This window comes from Corvus hawaiiensis, chromosome 7, assembly GCF_020740725.1.
Source record: "Corvus hawaiiensis isolate bCorHaw1 chromosome 7, bCorHaw1.pri.cur, whole genome shotgun sequence".
Classification (NCBI taxonomy): Eukaryota; Metazoa; Chordata; class Aves; order Passeriformes; family Corvidae; genus Corvus; species Corvus hawaiiensis.
The window spans coordinates 31,865,574-31,884,401 of record NC_063219.1 but is presented as its reverse complement, the minus strand read 5'-3'; the positions used below and the strand labels follow the sequence as shown (position 1 = coordinate 31,884,401).

The 18,828-nt window shown below is 42.0% G+C and overlaps 1 protein-coding gene across 2 annotated transcripts in view; it reads right to left on the bottom strand.

Moving 5' to 3' along the window:
* EN1 (engrailed homeobox 1) overlaps positions 1–18,828 on the bottom strand; it is a 48,974-nt gene that overhangs the window by 10,644 nt on the left and 19,502 nt on the right. The window contains exons 2-3 of one of the 2 annotated variants that reach the window (XR_007204982.1): positions 8,355–8,549; positions 6,682–6,914 (exon numbers count right to left, since the gene is read on the bottom strand). Coding sequence is in view for 1 of the 2 variants with exons in the window: in XM_048310257.1 (XP_048166214.1) it covers positions 6,895–6,914; positions 8,355–8,549 (215 nt within the window). In the remaining variant the exon portion in view is untranslated. Of the gene's footprint in view, positions 1–6,582; positions 6,915–8,354; positions 8,550–18,828 lie in introns of those variants that run through there. The other variant, XM_048310257.1, reaches the window with a different exon arrangement.

Below are 18,828 nucleotides of genomic sequence, written 5' to 3'. Positions count from 1 at the left end.
GAAAGCCAGCACACTCTGAAGTAATGCCATGGACTCCAGACGATCTCTTTAAATATACTTCAGCCATGGGCTCCTCTTTAAACACTGACTTAGCCAAGATTTCTCCTAATTTGCATAAACATTAACTACTTTATTCTAAAACAGCTCCACTTCCTGATCTGCAAACCGTTCTCAGTGTCATCAAATTTTTCCAAACATCCAGTTGCAAATTACTCCATCCTCCCTGCTCACTATAGACTCTTAGCCAAGAGATCTCTCCTGATCACATTTTTGGTGATTTCGGTCTGTATGGCATAGCACACCCCCCCATGATGAACTGTTCGAACACAGCCATCTCCTGGGCTCACACCCCACCCAGCCCTGTGTGGCAAAGGATGGAGCTACACAGGCATCCCCTCCTGCTGGCCTCAGGGAATGATTCACCAGGAGGAGATAGGGACCCTCTTTGCCATGCCATCATTGTGTCCAGCACAGGGGACTTTCCTCATCCAGCCTAAGGATGTGCAAAGAAGGAACAGAGCTTGGCAGCCCGTGACTTCCCAGCTGCTGCTTCCCTACCTGCCCATCTCCCCTCTCACACCACCTGTGGCTGGACAAACCCAGCAGCAGCACAGCTGGTGGTCACTTCCCAGTCACCCAGAGAGGTCACTTCCTGGTCACTCACAGTGGCACACATAACAGCACATGTCTGGAGCGTGGTGTCCAAACCACCCAGAGGATCTGGGGAGCAGAATTCAAGGTATTCTGCACCCTTGTACCACTTTCCTGTGCCAAATGCAACAAGCTGGCACATTCTTGATGACAAAACATCTGCTCTGATTGCATTCATGTAAGTAAGGCTAAGAACATGTTTTCAGGTCATACCATACACAGGGAAGTAAGAAAAGAAATTCAGGGTGTTTTTTTACTGTAAATATACCTAGAAGATAAAAGCCAGGCATCAGCTGCTTAAAGAGGGCAGAAGGACCACACTACATATTATTGTACTAGGAAAGCTCATGAGTTAAATTCTTAAACAACCTGGCATGGTTTATTTTGAGAATTGAAAGCTCTGCTACCCAGAGATCACTCTTCTCCCTTCTCTAAGAGGATTTCTGAAAAAAAAAACCTTGCCAGAAGCAGCTGTCAGCTAATGAAACACACAGCACCACTGTAAGAATGGATCCATGAGCTCTGCCAAAACCTCAGTCCTTGTCAGGACCCTTGAATGAAACTGTCCCAGGGAATCTGCAGAGCAAGGCTGCATATTTAGGAAGCTCAAACGAGAGTCAAAACAAAACCGAGTGGAGCAGGAAAAGCAGCGCAGAAGTGTCAAAGGGCTGCCCACATGACTCAACCAGAGTACGACCTAAAGCCACTGCCACACAATTCCTTCTGAAGCTCACAAAGGAGCCAGATGCTCCTGTCAAAATTATACCTTCCACAAATCTACATGGGAAACCTGCCACCATTCTCCCTAAAAGGAGGAGAATTGATACCATTTTCTTGACTAAAATAGTACCTTTTCAGTGAATTAGCTGGAGAAAGAGCAAGAGCTGTTTGCTTTGGACAAGTATATTTCCAGGCATGTCAGCCCCACAAAAGATCTTTCTTTCACTCTACTTTCATGCAACCCTGAAAGCAAATATCTGATGGATATGATCTGGCTAGCTCCACATCTTCAAACAAGAACAGGGAGCTGGTGGCAAGTGGGATTCTTCTGTTGCTCTGGGCTAATAGATATTAGGAAGAAAAATGCAGTTCTTGTCTTGGCTGGCTTTGAGATGTACTTAACATTTCGTTCACAACATGCTGCTTGTATCCACGAAGCTCAACAAGGCAGTGAATATCATTGGCCTGTTTCAGAGACAAGAGGAAAACGCCTTGCCCAAGGTCTCAGCATGTCACAGCAACAGGGGCACAGATGGTGAACCTGAATCTCAGCCACTGGGCCTCATCACCCCAGTACTTCCCATGGTGTTTTAAACCTTGATCAAAATTTAAGTTAGTAGAGGGCATGCCTGAATCAGCTCGTGGTCTCACAGCTTGTTCTCGTTCTCAGATTAATTGTTCTAATTAGCTACTCCACAGGCAAATATATATTGACTCTTTCTTCATCTCAGACTTGGGGCCAAGCATGATTCCGAAAAACAATCAGCCGTGGCTTCCTCCCAGAATGTGCCACACATCTAAGTTGTAAACATTGCAGCTCAACTCCCAGTTCATAGCACAGGTAAGAACTGGTGTTCTTACACCAGTGTTACTGGGTGGTTTTATTCTGCGTTTTGTTAACTTCAGAAGAGCGACATTTTAATAAAGCATCCAAAATCCCATGCAGCACAGCACGCAGAACTGCATTTCTGCAGCAACGTTGAGTCTGTTCAAATCTGGGTCCTAGAACAGGAAGAGGCATTGCCAACCTTTCAGCCTCATCTTCTTGGAGACAGGAAGGCCAAATAACCTCAAAATTAGTCTGGGAAACTTGACAGAACAAAAATTTTGGAAACAAAACTCAGTGTTGTACACTCTAATTCACAACACAAAGGAGATTTTTGCCACAACCTCATCTCAACTCTTCTTTATATTTTTAATAAATTTTCAAGATGAAAACATTTAGTGTAGGGAAAACTTAGCAGTCAGTAAGTACTACATCTTCCACACAGAGTGTGCTTGGTGTGTATGTGTTACCTGTAGATTAGACTGTGAGGGCACCTACCCCATTTCTGTTAATAAAGTGAAGATGATTTTACAGACAACTAGTGATTGAGTCATGTTGCTAGCTTTGCTACATGCTCTAACAGTTCCAGTCACTCAGTCGTGTTCATAGCCTCTCCTGCTGCCACAGACCTGCACTTCCAGTGGCTTTTGCCCTTGCCAGAGCCTCTGATAATTCTCTATATGGGAAAGCGACATTAGCTGCCAGGTCTGAAAATAACTACAGGAAATGTTAATCATCTGTCTTGACAAAATTATAAATGCTTGATGAAGAAACAGACATTTTGATGATAAATATAGATGATGCAAAGGATTACAAAAAACACAAAAGAGCAAAACAAACTATGCATGTCAATTCACCATTGCTGTTAACATTTAGCTCATGTTGGTCTGGTTTTTGTGGCTCCATTGTATTCATGCTATCGTTTTTTCTTGTGGTGGCAATAGATATTCTGATATTCTAGGAGTTAAATAGATAAAAATAATAAATAAAAATGTTTTAACTTAAGCATAAATGTATTTGAGTAATCATGTATGACCACAAACGGCCATTATCGTATAAATTATGAACACCTGAAAAAAAGAATTAACACCTACATTTGGATTGAAATTTAGGGGGGAAATATCTTACATCTTTTCATTCAGTATTTCTGAACTAGTAACCTTCTAGCAATTTCAAAGGCTGTTGCTGGAGCTCTTGTGGACTGAAACTGCCCACTTTCAGTTGATTATTTAAATTTTTTAAGTTTTTATTTTTAAAAGAGTGATGGAGAAATAGACTTGGAAAGATATCGTGCAGCAAAAACAGTGTATGGGTGTTTATAAGAACAAAAATATTTCCATCAAGCTTCATACATGTCGGGAAGGACCTCTGTTAATTAAAAACAAATCCAGAAAATTACAGCTGAACTGAAGAGAGTCTTACAAATGTTTTTCATTTCAAAATTTGTTGATAATTAAAACACAACTGCAATTCAGTTAATCTTGTAAGGGAAGGACAGACAAACAATATAACTGTTGGATGGTGAATAGATAGGTAGACAAACACCTAAAAATGAGAACCTTATTCCCAGAGGTGGTAAATAGGAGCAGATTAGAATTCAAATATTTCAGCAGGACTAAGCCTGTCCCTGCCAAAATCATTTTGCTAATATTAACTCTGTACTGCCTGACTACATTCTCTCAAATCCTACACAATTTGTTTGCTGGAATAAACCACTTGTACAAGATCAACGTGAAGGTGTCTGGTTAAAGTGCACCACTCTGTTAGCTTAACTTTTATCGACAGTTCCCATCTATGCTACTTCTGTCTGATTTAGTAGTAGCAAATGATTTCTGTAGAGAAATCACTCACAAGTGATTTCTTTCCTTCACTGATAATGCAAAGAGAGGAGGTTACAGATGGGTTTTTATTTGTGTTTTTCTGCTCGGTCCATTTTTTATCTGCTGTAGCAGTGCATGTGTATCCGTGCACATGGATGTTTGCACGTGTGACACACGACATTCCGAGGACGGCTGGGAGCAGAGCCAGTGACAGGGACAGCGCTGGTGCCACTGTCCTTGCCCCAAGTGGGCACTGCTCTCTTCCTCTGCTCCCACAGTCGTGATTTACCTACATACCACACAGTAATGCAAGTTTGTGCACACTGGCAGACTCCTTTGCACGTTGTGTATTAACTTAGCATTGTATTGATCATTTGGGAGCAGAGTGAATGATAACCATTAAGTTTTATATGAATGTTTCTATTGCATGAAGCATTATAGAACATGTGCCGAGTTAAGGGATGTTGCCTATGTAAATGAAAGATAATTCCACATTAAAAAGATATTTTCTGGAGCATCTTTATTCAGTTACACTTCAGCTGATCTGAAGGACTCCTATCAGCAGTAACACAGAGGGGTAAGGCTTAGGAATGTAAGTGCAGATAGTTTGCTAGGCCAGGATACTATTTCTCTGCCATGGATTTCAAAAGGACTTACTGTACATACTGGTTCTGGCATTTGAAACTCCAGGCTTAGTTGGGGGATGGGGAGAGATGGAGGAAAAAGGGGATTTGATACGAACAAAATATTTTTTGTAGAAGGCAGATTCCTTTTTGTTTCCATGTGCCATACGGTCAGCATTTTTTGAGTCTTTACTGATGCTCTCACACAAGAAAAGTGACTCTTTAAAAATGCACCATTACAACTTAATATATCCAGTATGTAATTTGTACTTAACAGAAAGATATTTAGGACCATTTGCCTCAGCCATGAGACTTTCAGCTGCACAGAGGGTGGTAGTGCTTCAATGAAACCTTTGTTTTTAATCTTCTGATACAGTCACTGAGGCAGTTGGCTGGCTTGAAAATTACATCAGTCTTCTTTTTTAATCTAGGGTTTGTAAGCAGTAGTTAATTTGGGGCATCCACCAAAGCATATCATTTCACAGGCAGGACTACCACCGTTTTTTTTGTCTCCTGGGTAGGATGCACCGAAACTGGTGTCTAAAACAGAAGAAAGAAAATGAAGAAGAAAGTTGCCTGGGGAGCACGGATATTCCTGGGGGTGCTGTCCCAGACGGTGTGTACAGTGCAGCGCAGCTCAACCACGTTTACTTTGTTTCCTCCTCTTCCCAAAATTAGATTACGTTTCCCTGAGCGAGCACAATGATGCCGAAGCTGGACAACCCAGAGCCTGAATCACTTCAAAGCAACCCCCTGTTTTCAGCGAACGTCACCCGTCTGCCGCAGCCCTGCAGAAAGCACATTGCTCTGCATAGCAAGTTGGGTGGCAGTGGGTCCATAATATAAGACTGTTGCCTAGTGTTCCTCTAAGCTCTGCCCTCCCCTGAAAAAAAAAAAGTCCCTCATAATTCAGGCAACAGCTGGAAAGCTTAGCTTAATGGTCTGTGCTTAAATGTGGAAGGTCACAGGGTGCTGATCTAAGGAGCAGAGAAGTCTTGCTCAGCCGACTGTTGACACTTAGTAAACGGAGGAGGAGGGGACTGTGTGTGCATCTGAGAAAGCCATACCCCGGCCGCCGAAGAATAGGAAGCAACTTCTATTCAAGATTTGCAGGGGTCCTGGACCCAGTAGGGAAAAGCAACAAGGCCCTTCACTGCCTCTAAGTTACCTTGTATTATAACAGGATTAAAGTACATTTAGCTTCTCTATTAGCATACTTTAGCCCCATTTAGGCTTACTTGATGTTTCCGATGGCCTTTGATCAGCCTTGCATGGTGCTGGTCAGCTTCAGGACACAGCAGTCAAAAAGCGAGACTGTGAAATTATCCTGATGTTGAATCTCACAGGAGATATTTCTGGCTGTTTTCATTCACTCACCCCCAATATTCGAGTTTCTTTCTCTCTCTCTCTCTCTCTCTCCCCCCACCCCCCTCACTCAAGAAAATAATTTACTCATTGTTAAAAAAACAGGGGGGGAGTTGAAGAAAGAAAGAGAGATATTAAAAGAAAAAGGTAGCTTAGTGACCAGTAATAATTAGCTCCTTGTTTGAAATCACTGCTGGCTTGTGTGCTGGTGCTGAAGCATCTATGAAAAATACTATAATTTCTACAGTGTCTGGCTTTTTATTGCTTACATTTGCATATAAATTAAATCCATATTGTAGCTTTAAGGCAAGCTAGGCTTAGAATGCCGTACAGCTCAGGGTCCTATTGTTTTACATCTACTTTCTATACTGTGGTTAAATGAAAAGGGAGGGGAAAGTAAAGGAGGGAGAAAGTCAGCTTTGTAGCATTTTTAATTGCTTCTCTGCCAATTATGGACAAATTAATATTTAAACTTTGTAATGCTTTGAGAAAAATTGTTTACAGAATCCACTTCTTGGTGTTCAGTGCCCCCTGTGCCTACAGCAATATCTGTATTGGAATCTTTTGTCGAAGAAAATGAAAAATAATTAAAGATAAATACTATTATCTTTTAAAATATTTTATGGAAACAAATGCTGTTAATTGAACCGTAAATATTTCAAGTATAGGCACGAACCTTATTCCCAACAGCAGCCTGAAAAGCCATTACCAGACATTTTTTCACCTGATACTGTTTATGTGCACACGAAGATCTTGTATCATACACTTCACTTGATCTTATTTTTGTCTTCCTCCTTTGCTTCACACTGCCATCTCTGCTTGACCAACTTAGGTTGGCCGCTCTGAGTCCCCGTTTCAGCGCGGCTCAGAAATCCACAGGCAGCTAATGCTAACACATCAGGGCAGAGCCTGGGAAGACAAGAGACATTTGCAAAGATGAGTAACAAGAAGCAAATGGCGCCTCAAAGTCTCCCTTTAAAAATTCTTTAATGAGATACAGTGCATTTTTTTTTTCCTTCTTTTCTTGGGCTAATGCCTAGTATGTACCAACCACTGGGCCACATTTTTAGGAAACATCTAAATCAAAAGTCAGAAGATTACACAGGGACATAAGAAAATCTTAAGATGGCAGGAGGCCAGGAAGCCCAGCTAGGCCTATCCTTTCCTCCAGTTAACAGTTGTTCTCCATAATATACTGTTTTTCTCCCCCTCTCTCTCCATATGCTTCTTGCTCTATTTGAAATCTGGTCAGATCGGTTGCTTCTAGAGCAGCATCTGGTAGCTTATAATATATACCCTCTGGAAAAAAAAAATGTATTACATTTGTACAGTGCAAGACCTCGCTGGAGCCGTGTCCCTCGTCCTCATATTTGACATTAACTCTAATAACTGCAGCACTGCTCCCTGCGGTTCCCCCCAGAGCCCTTCGCAGCTCCGCCAGGTCCCCTCTTAATCTTTTCTCTTTGCGAGGGATACAGACCTAGTTTCACTAAGCATTTTGGAGTCTCCAGTCTCCAAGTCATTATGGGACTTTGTTGTACTATTTCCATTTCTGCAATATCCCTTCTGTAATTAGGTAATCAAGACTGTACATCTTTTCCATGTGGCCTTTTGAGATCGATTTTATTTATCAGTTTATTTATCTCTTATAACACACTTTGAAAATTCTGGTTGCAGTTCCATCAGCTGGGCACATTGCTAGTCTTCACAGCTGTCTGCTTGCTATCGTAATTTCCTTTTTCCTCTTTCCCATCACTCATTTGCTTCTTCTGTCTGAATTTTGCAGCTGTTCATATTAATAAAGGATGTTACAAGTGCTTGAATGCATGGTGAATTTCATGAATAGTCTCCTATAGACACCAATGGCAGCATGGCAGGGACTGGCATGTGGGTGAAGGGGTTGGTAGGACTGGTTTAACGTGGGTGCTCTGGACAGGGATAGTCCCTGGTTATGGGGATAGATGACACCTCATCCAGAGAAGTTCTGCCCCTCTTTTTGGACGTCAGCAAAACCAGGCTGAAGATGCAACATGCTGCTGTACAGCTGATTTCACATGGACAGTGGTTGCCAAGATTGTATTAGCACCATAAAGATCCTTCCCAAGGCAGTTGACTATAGCCTGGACTGTGGTGCAGCAGTAAAAGTCTCACTTCTTGTTTCCACTACAATAAAATTATTGCCTTTGACTTATAAATACTTATCTGTACATCCAGGTCTTTCCTATCAACAATAAAACAATGCTCTTAAACCCTTTCCTTCATTACTCCTTGGAGCAATACAACTGATAGCTGAGAAAAAGCTCTATTTGTTCTCACACCTTAATTATAATATTATAATCTTATACCTACCCTCGTCTTTTGGTTTCCTGTAGCCTCTGCCCATTGCTGGGTGGCCCCTTCTACTCCAGAGATTAGGGTCAAGCTCAAGCTCTAGTTTGATAACAAACTTCCTCTCTGAGCCTTTTCTTTCTGCTGCTGAAGACCGTCCCTTGTAAAAACCACCAAGTTCTGGCCCGCAGGTGGCTGCATGGCTCCTGGGAACACCTGTGGAGATGAGATTGCTGCACTGGATCATTCTGGGCCACCCTGAGCCCTCATAGCACCCACCTGGCCACAGCACATAGCCTTGGGACAAAGGGAGATTGAAAACCTAGAGGGGTCCTTCTCCTGCAGGCCCTGATGCATTTTACTGACGAGACACAAAAATTTGGGCATCAGTAACAAAATACTGCAGTGTGTTGATGCCCTTTTTAAAAGTTATCATTTTAAGCCTTTCTCTCCCTGTTTCCAAAGTGAGATAGTGAATAAGAGGAGTCTTGGCAACACCAACAAAGGCTTCAACCACAACCAGACACAGATAGCTCTGAGGCTTAAAAAAGTGTGGTTTCTTTTTTGCCATTATCATTGCTCCTTTGGTCTTTCATGCTCCTTCTCATGGTGGACTGAATCAGAGCACAGATACCCCATGTTCTGCAATACCTTTGAAGAAGGATCCACTCAAAAATTCCCACTCTTGTGAAATTTTCAGTCTTCACTTGCTGACCCATGAGATTTAAACAACTCAGACAACTGCATTTTATAAGGACAAAATAAATTGAGTCCAGACTTCACAGCATTTTATATCCCCCTATAAGTGGCTTCAGTGTTTGTTAGTTCTTCAAATTTTAGCTTTCTGTGTGTTACAAACCCCATCTTCTGGCAGTTTATCAGGTGCCTCCAATATTGGTTTCAAAACAGATATTAAATACTGCTCTCTCACCTTGTAGCTGCAGTCATTTCCAAATGTACTGAACAGCTTTTCTGCTCTCCAGCCGTCAAAGATTACACACTGAGAATAAATTACTCAGCTGGATGCGTTGTTTGTAGGCAAACCCAGGCAGTGACAGTATCAGTAGCCCCTGTGTTTAAAAGCATGTAAAACACTTTCTCTTTTTCTGTGCTTTACATTGTGGCTCAGATACATCCTCTGCACAAACAAGGATGCTGGTAAAGATGTCCTGAGGTATCACAGCCGTCAGCCCATTTCCTCACCCTTCGTGCTGTGGATGAAATCCCTGACATGGGAGCAGGAGCCTTGTAGGGGTGGGGTGCTCCAGAGGATGTGGGGAACACCTGGCTGCCACCCCAGGCTGAGGAATTGTCCCCATTTCATTCCCCTGAGCTCTGAGCAGCATTTCACCAATCACAACAACTTAGATTCTTTTTCCTTCTTTTTTTTCCTTAGAGAAAATATTATGCTTGTTAAGTATCAATTAATGTTTCCAGCATCAGAGAGATTTCTGAGATTTCCTTTAATTTTTCTTTTCCCTTTTGTAATTTCTTGTCACAAGACCCGCACTGCAACAGTGTATAGCACTGCTGTCCTTCAATGTCAACATCATATTTCCTCTGAATTGCTGAATTCTACAAGATTATTCACAAACCTAGCACCAAACTAGAAACCAGTCCAGAGGTTCTTTTATTTATTATCTCTCCTTTCCACAACCCAGGCTTCCTAGGATGTTTCCATACTTAGGATGCCTCCATACAAATGCTCACAAACAGTGAAGTCTGCCCTAAAGTTGAAAACAATTCAGTCAAGAGTTGAAATTTGGCTGGGACAGAAGCAGCACAGTCCATAAATACTACATCAGCTTGTTGAGGACCAAAAATTGTATCTGAATTAACATGACTAGTCACAAAATATCTCAGATATCTTTAACCAGCAAAATTTTAGGCTCCAGGTCTGCAGGAATTTTTCCATAGATAACAGAAAAAGAAAGGTACAACCAAAGGAATTCAAGTCTTCCTCATCCTCAGAGGATGAAGCACCTTTCTGAAGCACACATTTCTAACCTTTGATAACAGAAGGAGTTCAGAAGCTTAGGTGTATCCATAACTTTTAGCTACAGCCAATATCTTGCTATGGACGACGCACAAATCATCCATAATTCAAATACGTTTCCAGAAACAATTTGTCTAACCATTTTGACAGAATGAATTTGAAGGGGAAAAAATCTGCTTGCAGGCAAACTGTAAGTATAAAAGATGACTACATTCCTTTAATTAAAAAATCAGTGTAAATAGTACTCTTGTTGATATTAAGTACATTTGTGAAGCAGAAGTAGCTTAAATCAAAACTTACATATAATAAATACAGGGACAGGCTTCTCACTGCACATATGATGCCTTCATTATCTCTAAATATAAAACTGATTATTCATCTTTGTGTAGTAAGGATTGGATCGTTGTTTTCTTTTTATTTTAAGGCACCCTAAAATCAAACATGATTTTTCTTCCACTGTTTTGTTTTACTTTCTGGTTATTTCATGAGTCCTTTGGATATTCTTGATTCTGCCTAATACACAAAACAACCTCCCAGGGTAGGAATGGGAGAGACATCACATGCTCATTTACTCTTGTTCTGTCCTGTAATAGCTGTGATTCTCCATTGCTTTATCATCTGTAGAAGATCAGGAGGAGAATAGAACTAACTGACATGATGTGCTACACCTTCTCTGATAGACCAGGCATAGCAAAAAAGGAAACTCCCTCTCTTCAAAGAAAGTTTTCTATTGGTAAATGTTCCTTACATTTCTTGAGGACACAAACTTTTTTTCCAGGTCTCTCATGTCAGCACTGATCAGTGGTAGCTCAGCTTTTTGGAGAAGGGTCAGAACACCTTCAGAGAGAGAAATGACAGTATGCATGCATACTGTCTTTGCAGTTTTTTTGTTTGCCCTTTTTAGTCCTTGCCTTTGCAGCTCAGACTAATCCAAAACCCAAAATTGCATTGCTGTCATGTAAATGCCTTGACTTATCTTAAACTTAGAGCAAAGGGATCCATTAAAGGTTTGTGGCTTCAACATTCAGTATCCATTTATTCTCATTCATGTGAATACTGGAGATGTGAGGAGAGAAATCCCTTGAAATAAAGAGTGTCCCAAGTGGTGTCTCAAAAATAGATGCTGCCATTTTTATTAGCAAAGTACAGAAGAAAAGGTGGTAATAAAAAACAGTTTAGAAAAATCACTCAGCTTATCAAATACTATTGAGAAATTTGCTAAGAGCAACGTAATCTTAAAATACAGATCTAAGATATTTTGAAATCTTACATGGCAGAACAAATTCTCTTTCTCACACTAGTGGCTGTCTCCTTCTGTCTGTCAGCTCAGAGTTCAATCACGTATTCACAATAAAGTATGGGTCAAGTCCTCGAATGTCTGTGTCTTATAGTCTTATTCTTGGCTGACAAGTGCTACATCTAAATCAGCCTATGGCATTAAGTTATAGCCTGAAAGCAGGCTGGAGTGGTAAGACCAGTCCAGATGATGAATGCTTGTTGTTCCCCCCCAAGTTTCCACCTCGCTCAGGCCACTGTTACTCAAAGACACAACTTCCAGCACCACTTATCTAATTGTAATTCTACAAGTGAAAGCACAGCTCAGTAGTAATACTGTAAGGGACTTACTTGGTCAAGTTCCTATCATCTGGCCTGAGTCTTAAGATTACACTCCAGTAACAGAAATTTATTCAGAGCAGCGATATCCTGGCATAATAAGACCATCTTGCTTCATGTAATTCACACATCCAGAGACAGCTGTCCATCAGATATATTGTATTAGCTAGTTTTGATTTCTATAATGAGTTTTATTAGTATATTTATGAGGAAGAAGAGTGGCACGTAAAGAAGTTATGAATAAGTTATTATGTGTGCACAACCAACATTTTGGATCTTCTAAGTCTTGCAGAGAAGCTAAAGTCTGCATGGGTACAGACATTGAAATTCTCCCAAAACATGTTCCATGAAGACCTATTTCATAATATATGGCATCAACACTACCCATTGTTTTGTTTCACAGCCATGAAATCATTCCATTTATGCAAACAAAAAATCTAAAGGGGTCTGAAAAAAAATTGTAAATAAGAATGACAAGTTTAATTTCTCTTTAATAATAAATTAATGTGATGTAAAAGGAACTTTTTTTGAATATGAGAACTGGTACTGTTGGCCCTGGTTTCCCACATGCAGGAGCATTCAGGCTGTGCTAGATCAGATACACTGAATTTAGAGAGTTTCAAGAGATGACAGTTGATTCTTCCAGGAAAAATGGTGGAAAGGGATTGAAATGTGTGACTAAAGTAAAAGCCACTGTTTATGAAGATGAAGAGAAAATAACAACAGGAAGTGATGCAATTAAATGATGCAGAGCAAGTAAAAGGGAGCCACCCCTGTCTCAGCAGCTCTGGAGACACATACCATCAGAGATAATGCTCCATAAGTCCAACACATAAATGCAGAAGTCATTACAAAGTCTATTAGATAGACAGCTACAGTTAACAGGTTTGAAGCCTGAACTGAAAAGCTGATTTTGAAAATGTTTCTGCTGTAACAAGACAGGCTCAGGACTATACCTGCTGATATCTGTAACTCTCTACCAGTTCCTCCTCAAGGGTTTCACAGTGCTGCCTTCTGCAAAAGTGAATTGTCCTTCCCCTTGTCCCCCAGGTCCTCAGGCCATGCCCAGACCATCCCTGTCACGCTGGTAGATTTGGGAGACTTCAGACAACTGAAGGCAAATATTGCAAGATCTTGGGGAATATTAACTCCCATGCCAACATTTTCTGGTAAAGAGGGTCCTGTTACCCAATTGTAACTCATTAAAGCAGTTTGACCAAATCTTTCAGGTTTCCTCAGCTACCAGACTAAAGACCAGGTCTCTTATGTAGCTGAAGACCACACATTACCAAACTTCAGCTTTTCAAATTGCACCACCAAAAGCCAGTGCAGTACTTTCTGCATGAAGTGCATTCAGCTAGGCCAGCACATCACAGGCTCTTCACAAACCCTGGAGAGATAAATAGATTGATCCTCGTAAAAAGTCTGTGTTTAAGGGGACAAATATATAGGCAATCAAGGCAAGGTGTGATGAATGGCAGGGTTCTTGCCATGCACAAGTAACAAAAATAGATGGATACTTCAAAAGCCCAAAACCTCTTTGCTGTCCCCTAAATAGTCCCACCTAAGTAAGACAAAAGACCAGGCAAAAGCCTTCAGATGGACTGCAAAAGTGGCCAACCCCTCCTGGGTCCACCCACACCAACAAGTACATCTACCACCCCTTCTACCTGTGTCTGTGTGTCCAGCGCCATACTTTGCTGCCATGATCTGATCACGTTCACTGTGGTGATAGCTGAGGGTGGCATGTCCAGGCGTGTTTAGATCTTAGAACAGATTTCTGCCTTGCTGGCCAAAAATGCCAGGTAGACTGAAGAAGGGTTCAGCATGCAAGAGCAGCTCTTTGTCACCGCTAAAGTTCAGGCTAACCTGTCAGTGTCACGGAGAAACCAAGCAGAGTCAAAAGCTATTCAATTATTTTGCTACAATCTTCTCAAAAGTCTTCCTTAAAGCTGAGGCTCTTCAAGGAGGAAGGAAAAGTTGGTTAGAAAGACTGTAACAACAGCTTCTTTCAAAGAAAATCGTAAGTTGCTGGCAAGTGTTGGGTCCTGCACGATACCTGCACAGAGCTCAGAGGACTCTCAGTGTCCCAAGGATTGCCTGACCTCCTGTAGGACCTATGGTCTGAAATGGCAGCAAAGATTGCATTTGACCTTCAAGAACTTATTCCACTTCCAGAAAGAAAGTAAAAGCCAGTGGGGTGCTGAATGATCCTGTCAGGACAGTAATTGGAAAAATCCCCACAGTAAGAGAAGCTCAACTGTCACAGTTTGTGAAGAGCCTTGATGAGCCAGGTTGTTTACTGCTCACAACCCTTGAGCTATTCACGACTTGGCTGACACTCTGCTGAAGGGCATGGCAGCCCTTCTTGGCCTCATTCCTAAGCACAACATATTGTTTCCAGAGCCCTTTGTGCTACTATCACTCCAATTAGGAGCTAGAGTGCCTTCACAAATGTTCTGTCCTCCCACTTTGTCAGACAGAGATGATCTGAATACCATAAAAAGCTTTGAGAAGGGGAAAATCACAGAAGAGGGCATTTAGGGATCATAATGGCAATGAGTGGCAAGAAGAGATGATTACAGAACTTCATAAATTTTAATCAAAATATCAAAAGAGAGTTCTGTCAGTGCAAAGATATCCTTCTCCTAACGGGACGACAAACTAAAGCAGTAGCTTTATAACATCCTTTGATGCCCTAGGATAGCGGGACCCCCGGAGTTGACTGTTGTGTCCCACAATAGTTCATTAGTATTGAAATTCCTAATTCCCTTTATTGGATCTGAGTTTTGGCTTCTAAGGTCTGACCCCTGAAGAGCCAGAAACCTCAGACTGCTTTTTGCTACACACTTCCTCACTTTGGGCATTTAACTGCACACTTTTACAAATACCACGTGCCTTTGCCACAGTGAAGAGAAAAGAAAAACCTGTTATCTTTTAGCAAGATATTCTTAGTATCACTCAGGCAAAGACCTCTTCCACCAAATCACCCCTCATATTGCTGTTCTCTTGTAGCTGTGGTAAAATATGTCTATATTAGAGCTAAAAATTAAAGACAGGAGGATAAAGGTTACATTTTCTCCTTCTGGACATGCATTTCATTCAAAATGGAATTTTGTGACATACTCTTCAAATACCTGCCTAGAAACAAGTATCAGCACAAGCCCACCAGTCCAAGGAGCCACTCAGTCCTTGCATGCTGTTTACTTTTGCCTCACATTTCTTGATCCACTATCTCATAGAAACTCACAAAGAAAGCCACTGACTTCAGAAAAGTTGAAAAAGGTATTAATTTACCTTGCTCTTTTTTTTCTTTTTACATACAAGCCATCAATCCCCAGACAAAGAAAGAATAAGGAATCCGATCCATATATCCCTTAAAACCAGGACAATGTAGTGTGTTTGGAAGAGAAGATGGGAAAGGGAAGAGTTAACCGAGTTTATAATTGTTTCCAGAGAGCAATTATTCAGTCCCTAAAAATGCTGGTAGAAGAACAAAATGGAAAATGAACATGGTCCCAACAGACAAATGATTAATATTTAGGGAAGGACTACAGCAGGGTTTGATCCAAAAGAAATGGAAAAGAGCATTTTAATGAGATTGGTATTCAGACTGTACAAACTCATTAGATTTGGGTTTTACCATCTCATAAAAAAAAATGAAGGATATTTCAAAGGAGGGTTTTGCGTTTGCCCTCCCTTTACCAGTGCCGGTGTCTGTGCGGAGCTGCACACCAACATCAGCAGCCCTGGCAGCCTCCCGATAGCAAAGCAGAAACACAACCTGGAGCAAGAGCCAGGCAAATAACTGGGAACCAAACATGCAGATGATTAATGCTGCCAGAGAATTTTTATAGAGAATGCTGTTTTTCTTTCATTTTCCTTTCCCTCTGCAGCTTTCCTCAGAGCAATATCTGTGAGTAATCTCCACTCTCCAGCTGATCAGGGTGCAGCTCCCTGCGTGCAGCTAATATTGGCACGGTGACATTTCAGCTGTTTTCAGTGGACACGAGCAGGTGCAAAGCAGGACCCGTGGGAGCAGCACAGCCTGGCCCTGCAAGGAGGATGTGGAGGTGCTGGGAAGAGTTCCTGGCCACACCACTGCCTGCCTTCGGCCGGGACCGATGGCTCCTGCCTGTGCTGCGTACATCGGCTTCCATGTTTAATAAAGTTGTGGACTCTTAGCTTCACCACAACACAGCTCCCAGTTTTATTTCCCAAGGGTTCATAGCAACAGTAACACACAGTAGTTATAATGTGTCATAAAATAAATATTAGCAAAAGCACGTGTGAGTCTCCCCCAGTTTGGAATTTGCTTGGCATCACGCATCCCCTCCAAAGGCCAAAGTTGTCTGCTGCTGGAGGAGGTTTGTTTGTTTGCCTTAGTTTTGTTTTTTTTCCCTCAGCTGGCTGGACTTACGCCACTGTCGCAGCTAATAAAGGTAAGCACTGGTACAGCACTACCTTGTGCCTTGCCCTAATCACATTGCTCTCGAAATTAAGTCTGTCAGTGCTTCAGCTGTAAACCCGTATTGCGAGAGCTTAATAACTCCACTGTGAACAAAAGAAAATTACTTCTAGACTCAAACCCTGTGTGCAAGACTTCTGCCTATGGGGCGACATTTTATTTGTTGCTGGGAATATAAACAGCATGCCCAAAAAGGTTAAATAGATCAAATACATGAAGAGAAACACAACGTGTGTGTGCAGCGCACACACACTGGCAAACGTGCACACACGTGTAAGTAAACTCACATGATATATTTTACATGCACTGCTTGCACAGGAGGAAATAAAATCATCAGGAACTTCTGACTCCTTCCCATCAATTTCCTCAGTTTTAAACAAATCTCAGCCTCTACTTCTTTTTCGAGCGATTTTTTCCTTTCCTTGAGAATAATAAATTTACACTCTACCACCACACAGCATGCTGGCCTGAAGGTGAGGCAGCCAAGGTAAAACTCCATCCTAGAGCAGTAGCCAGATTTTTATGTATCAAAATGTCCCATCTTTGAAGTAGAGTCTTAATAATGTCTTGCAGGAAAGCCCCAGGGCAGAGCCTTTCTCTGCCACAGATTTCTTGTACTACTTTGAGCAAATCATTTAGTTCTCCTATTCCTCAGCTCCACTGCTGAAAAATGGGAATAATTAAATTGCTCTACTTCATCAAACAACTGTAATAACAAATAGGCTACAAAATGCACTGAAGTGCCTGTGATGAAGATTACCTGCTGGACAGAGAGATACAGAGCTAGAAAGGGAGATTTGTACCACTCTAAATTCATGGTGTTTTGAAGTCCAGAAGTGCTTTAAGACCAGTTTTAAAGTTTGTTTTCATAAAAATACAGTGATCAAATGGATTTTTCTATACAAACACTACATTTCTCTTTTCTATTTTCTCTTTTCTTATTTATCTTCTGTTAAATAATAATATAGACTCTGTGTGTGGTACAACACACAGCTTTGACCACGCAGTTTGGGATGGCCATGCTGGAGCTGATGGGGCTCCTCTGATGGCTTTGAACAGCACCATTGGAGATGTTTTGCTCTGTCAGGTCAAGATTCCCCCTCCTTAAGACCTGCACTCCTGACTCAGATGCTAAGTCACACAAATGTTCACCCTCAGAAGGAGTGGCAGGAAATAACTGCCTGTGGCTCATGACACCCCACCACCAGGGTGTCTGCCTTCATCCTCATCCTCATGTCACCAGGGAGGCTCTGGTCCCAGAGCACAAGGAAGGGAAGAGGAGGCATCATGCAACAGGGTACAGGCCTGGAAGTTCACCCTGTCCTATAGATGGCTCCTGCACCAGGAGATGACCTCCTCAGTGACCACGGCTCTGGGAGTGAAGTTGTAGGTGCAAGAGAGGCTGTGGAAATGGGCACTGCCAGAGACAAAGGATTTTTCTGTAGAAAGTGCAGGTGAAGTTAGGTCACGCTGCAGCAGATGCCATGGACAAAGGGAAGGAAAATGGCCAGTGCTGGATTGAAAAGAAATGAAACACAGCATCAGCACATGGAGTAGTTGAGCCCACAAGAGTGACCACCACAAAGCGATGAGCTGTCCCAGCAGTAAACAGTCGCCAGTTCAGATTTTAGCCATCAAACCCTCCACCCTCTCACGCTTCCTTTGCCTCATCTCCTTTCTTGTGTGGTCTCTACTCAAATTCTGACTCTAGGGAAAACTCATAGCATATATCTTCTCTTTGCTGTGTACAAACCCTACCTCCCTCCATCACCAGCTCCCTTTAGGACTCCATGCAAAAAGCAATAATGTTGGGATCAGCCAGAAAGGGTCCCCACAGCCGCCTCGGCTCCATTTTGGTTGAGGATGGCCACAGCAGAGCTGCACGGTCTGATGGTGCCCACAGACTGACACGCTTGTGCTCGCCGTGCTGGCCATGTATGGGGCACCAGCTGGGAAAGCCTGGGGTGCCAGGGCAGGGTCTCCCAGGAGCTGGCTCCTATGAGTCCTCCACCCATCAATCTTAGAGCAGTATGCCGTCATGGATAAACAGCAGCTGTTGCAGTAAGCTCATCAGATAACAGGCACATATATTAAAGTACCTGTAGCACACTTACTAAAACATATATTTAGCTAGGGAAAATAATCTCGCCCTGCCTATAAAAGTCAAAGTTTGCCTTTATAAATAACTCCTGGAACCCTGCACGCATCTCAGGAAATGGCGACAGTGGGCATGCTCAGCCTCCTGCCCTGAAAAGATCTCTGAATAAAATATAAACACACTGAAATATAAAGAACAGTTTGGCGAAGATAATGAAATCTATTGAAGCCAGTAATTTACTCTGTAAATCATATAGCTACTTCTTCCTTGCAGTTGCCTGCCCTGATTTACATCATGAACCTTATATCCGAGCTTCTCC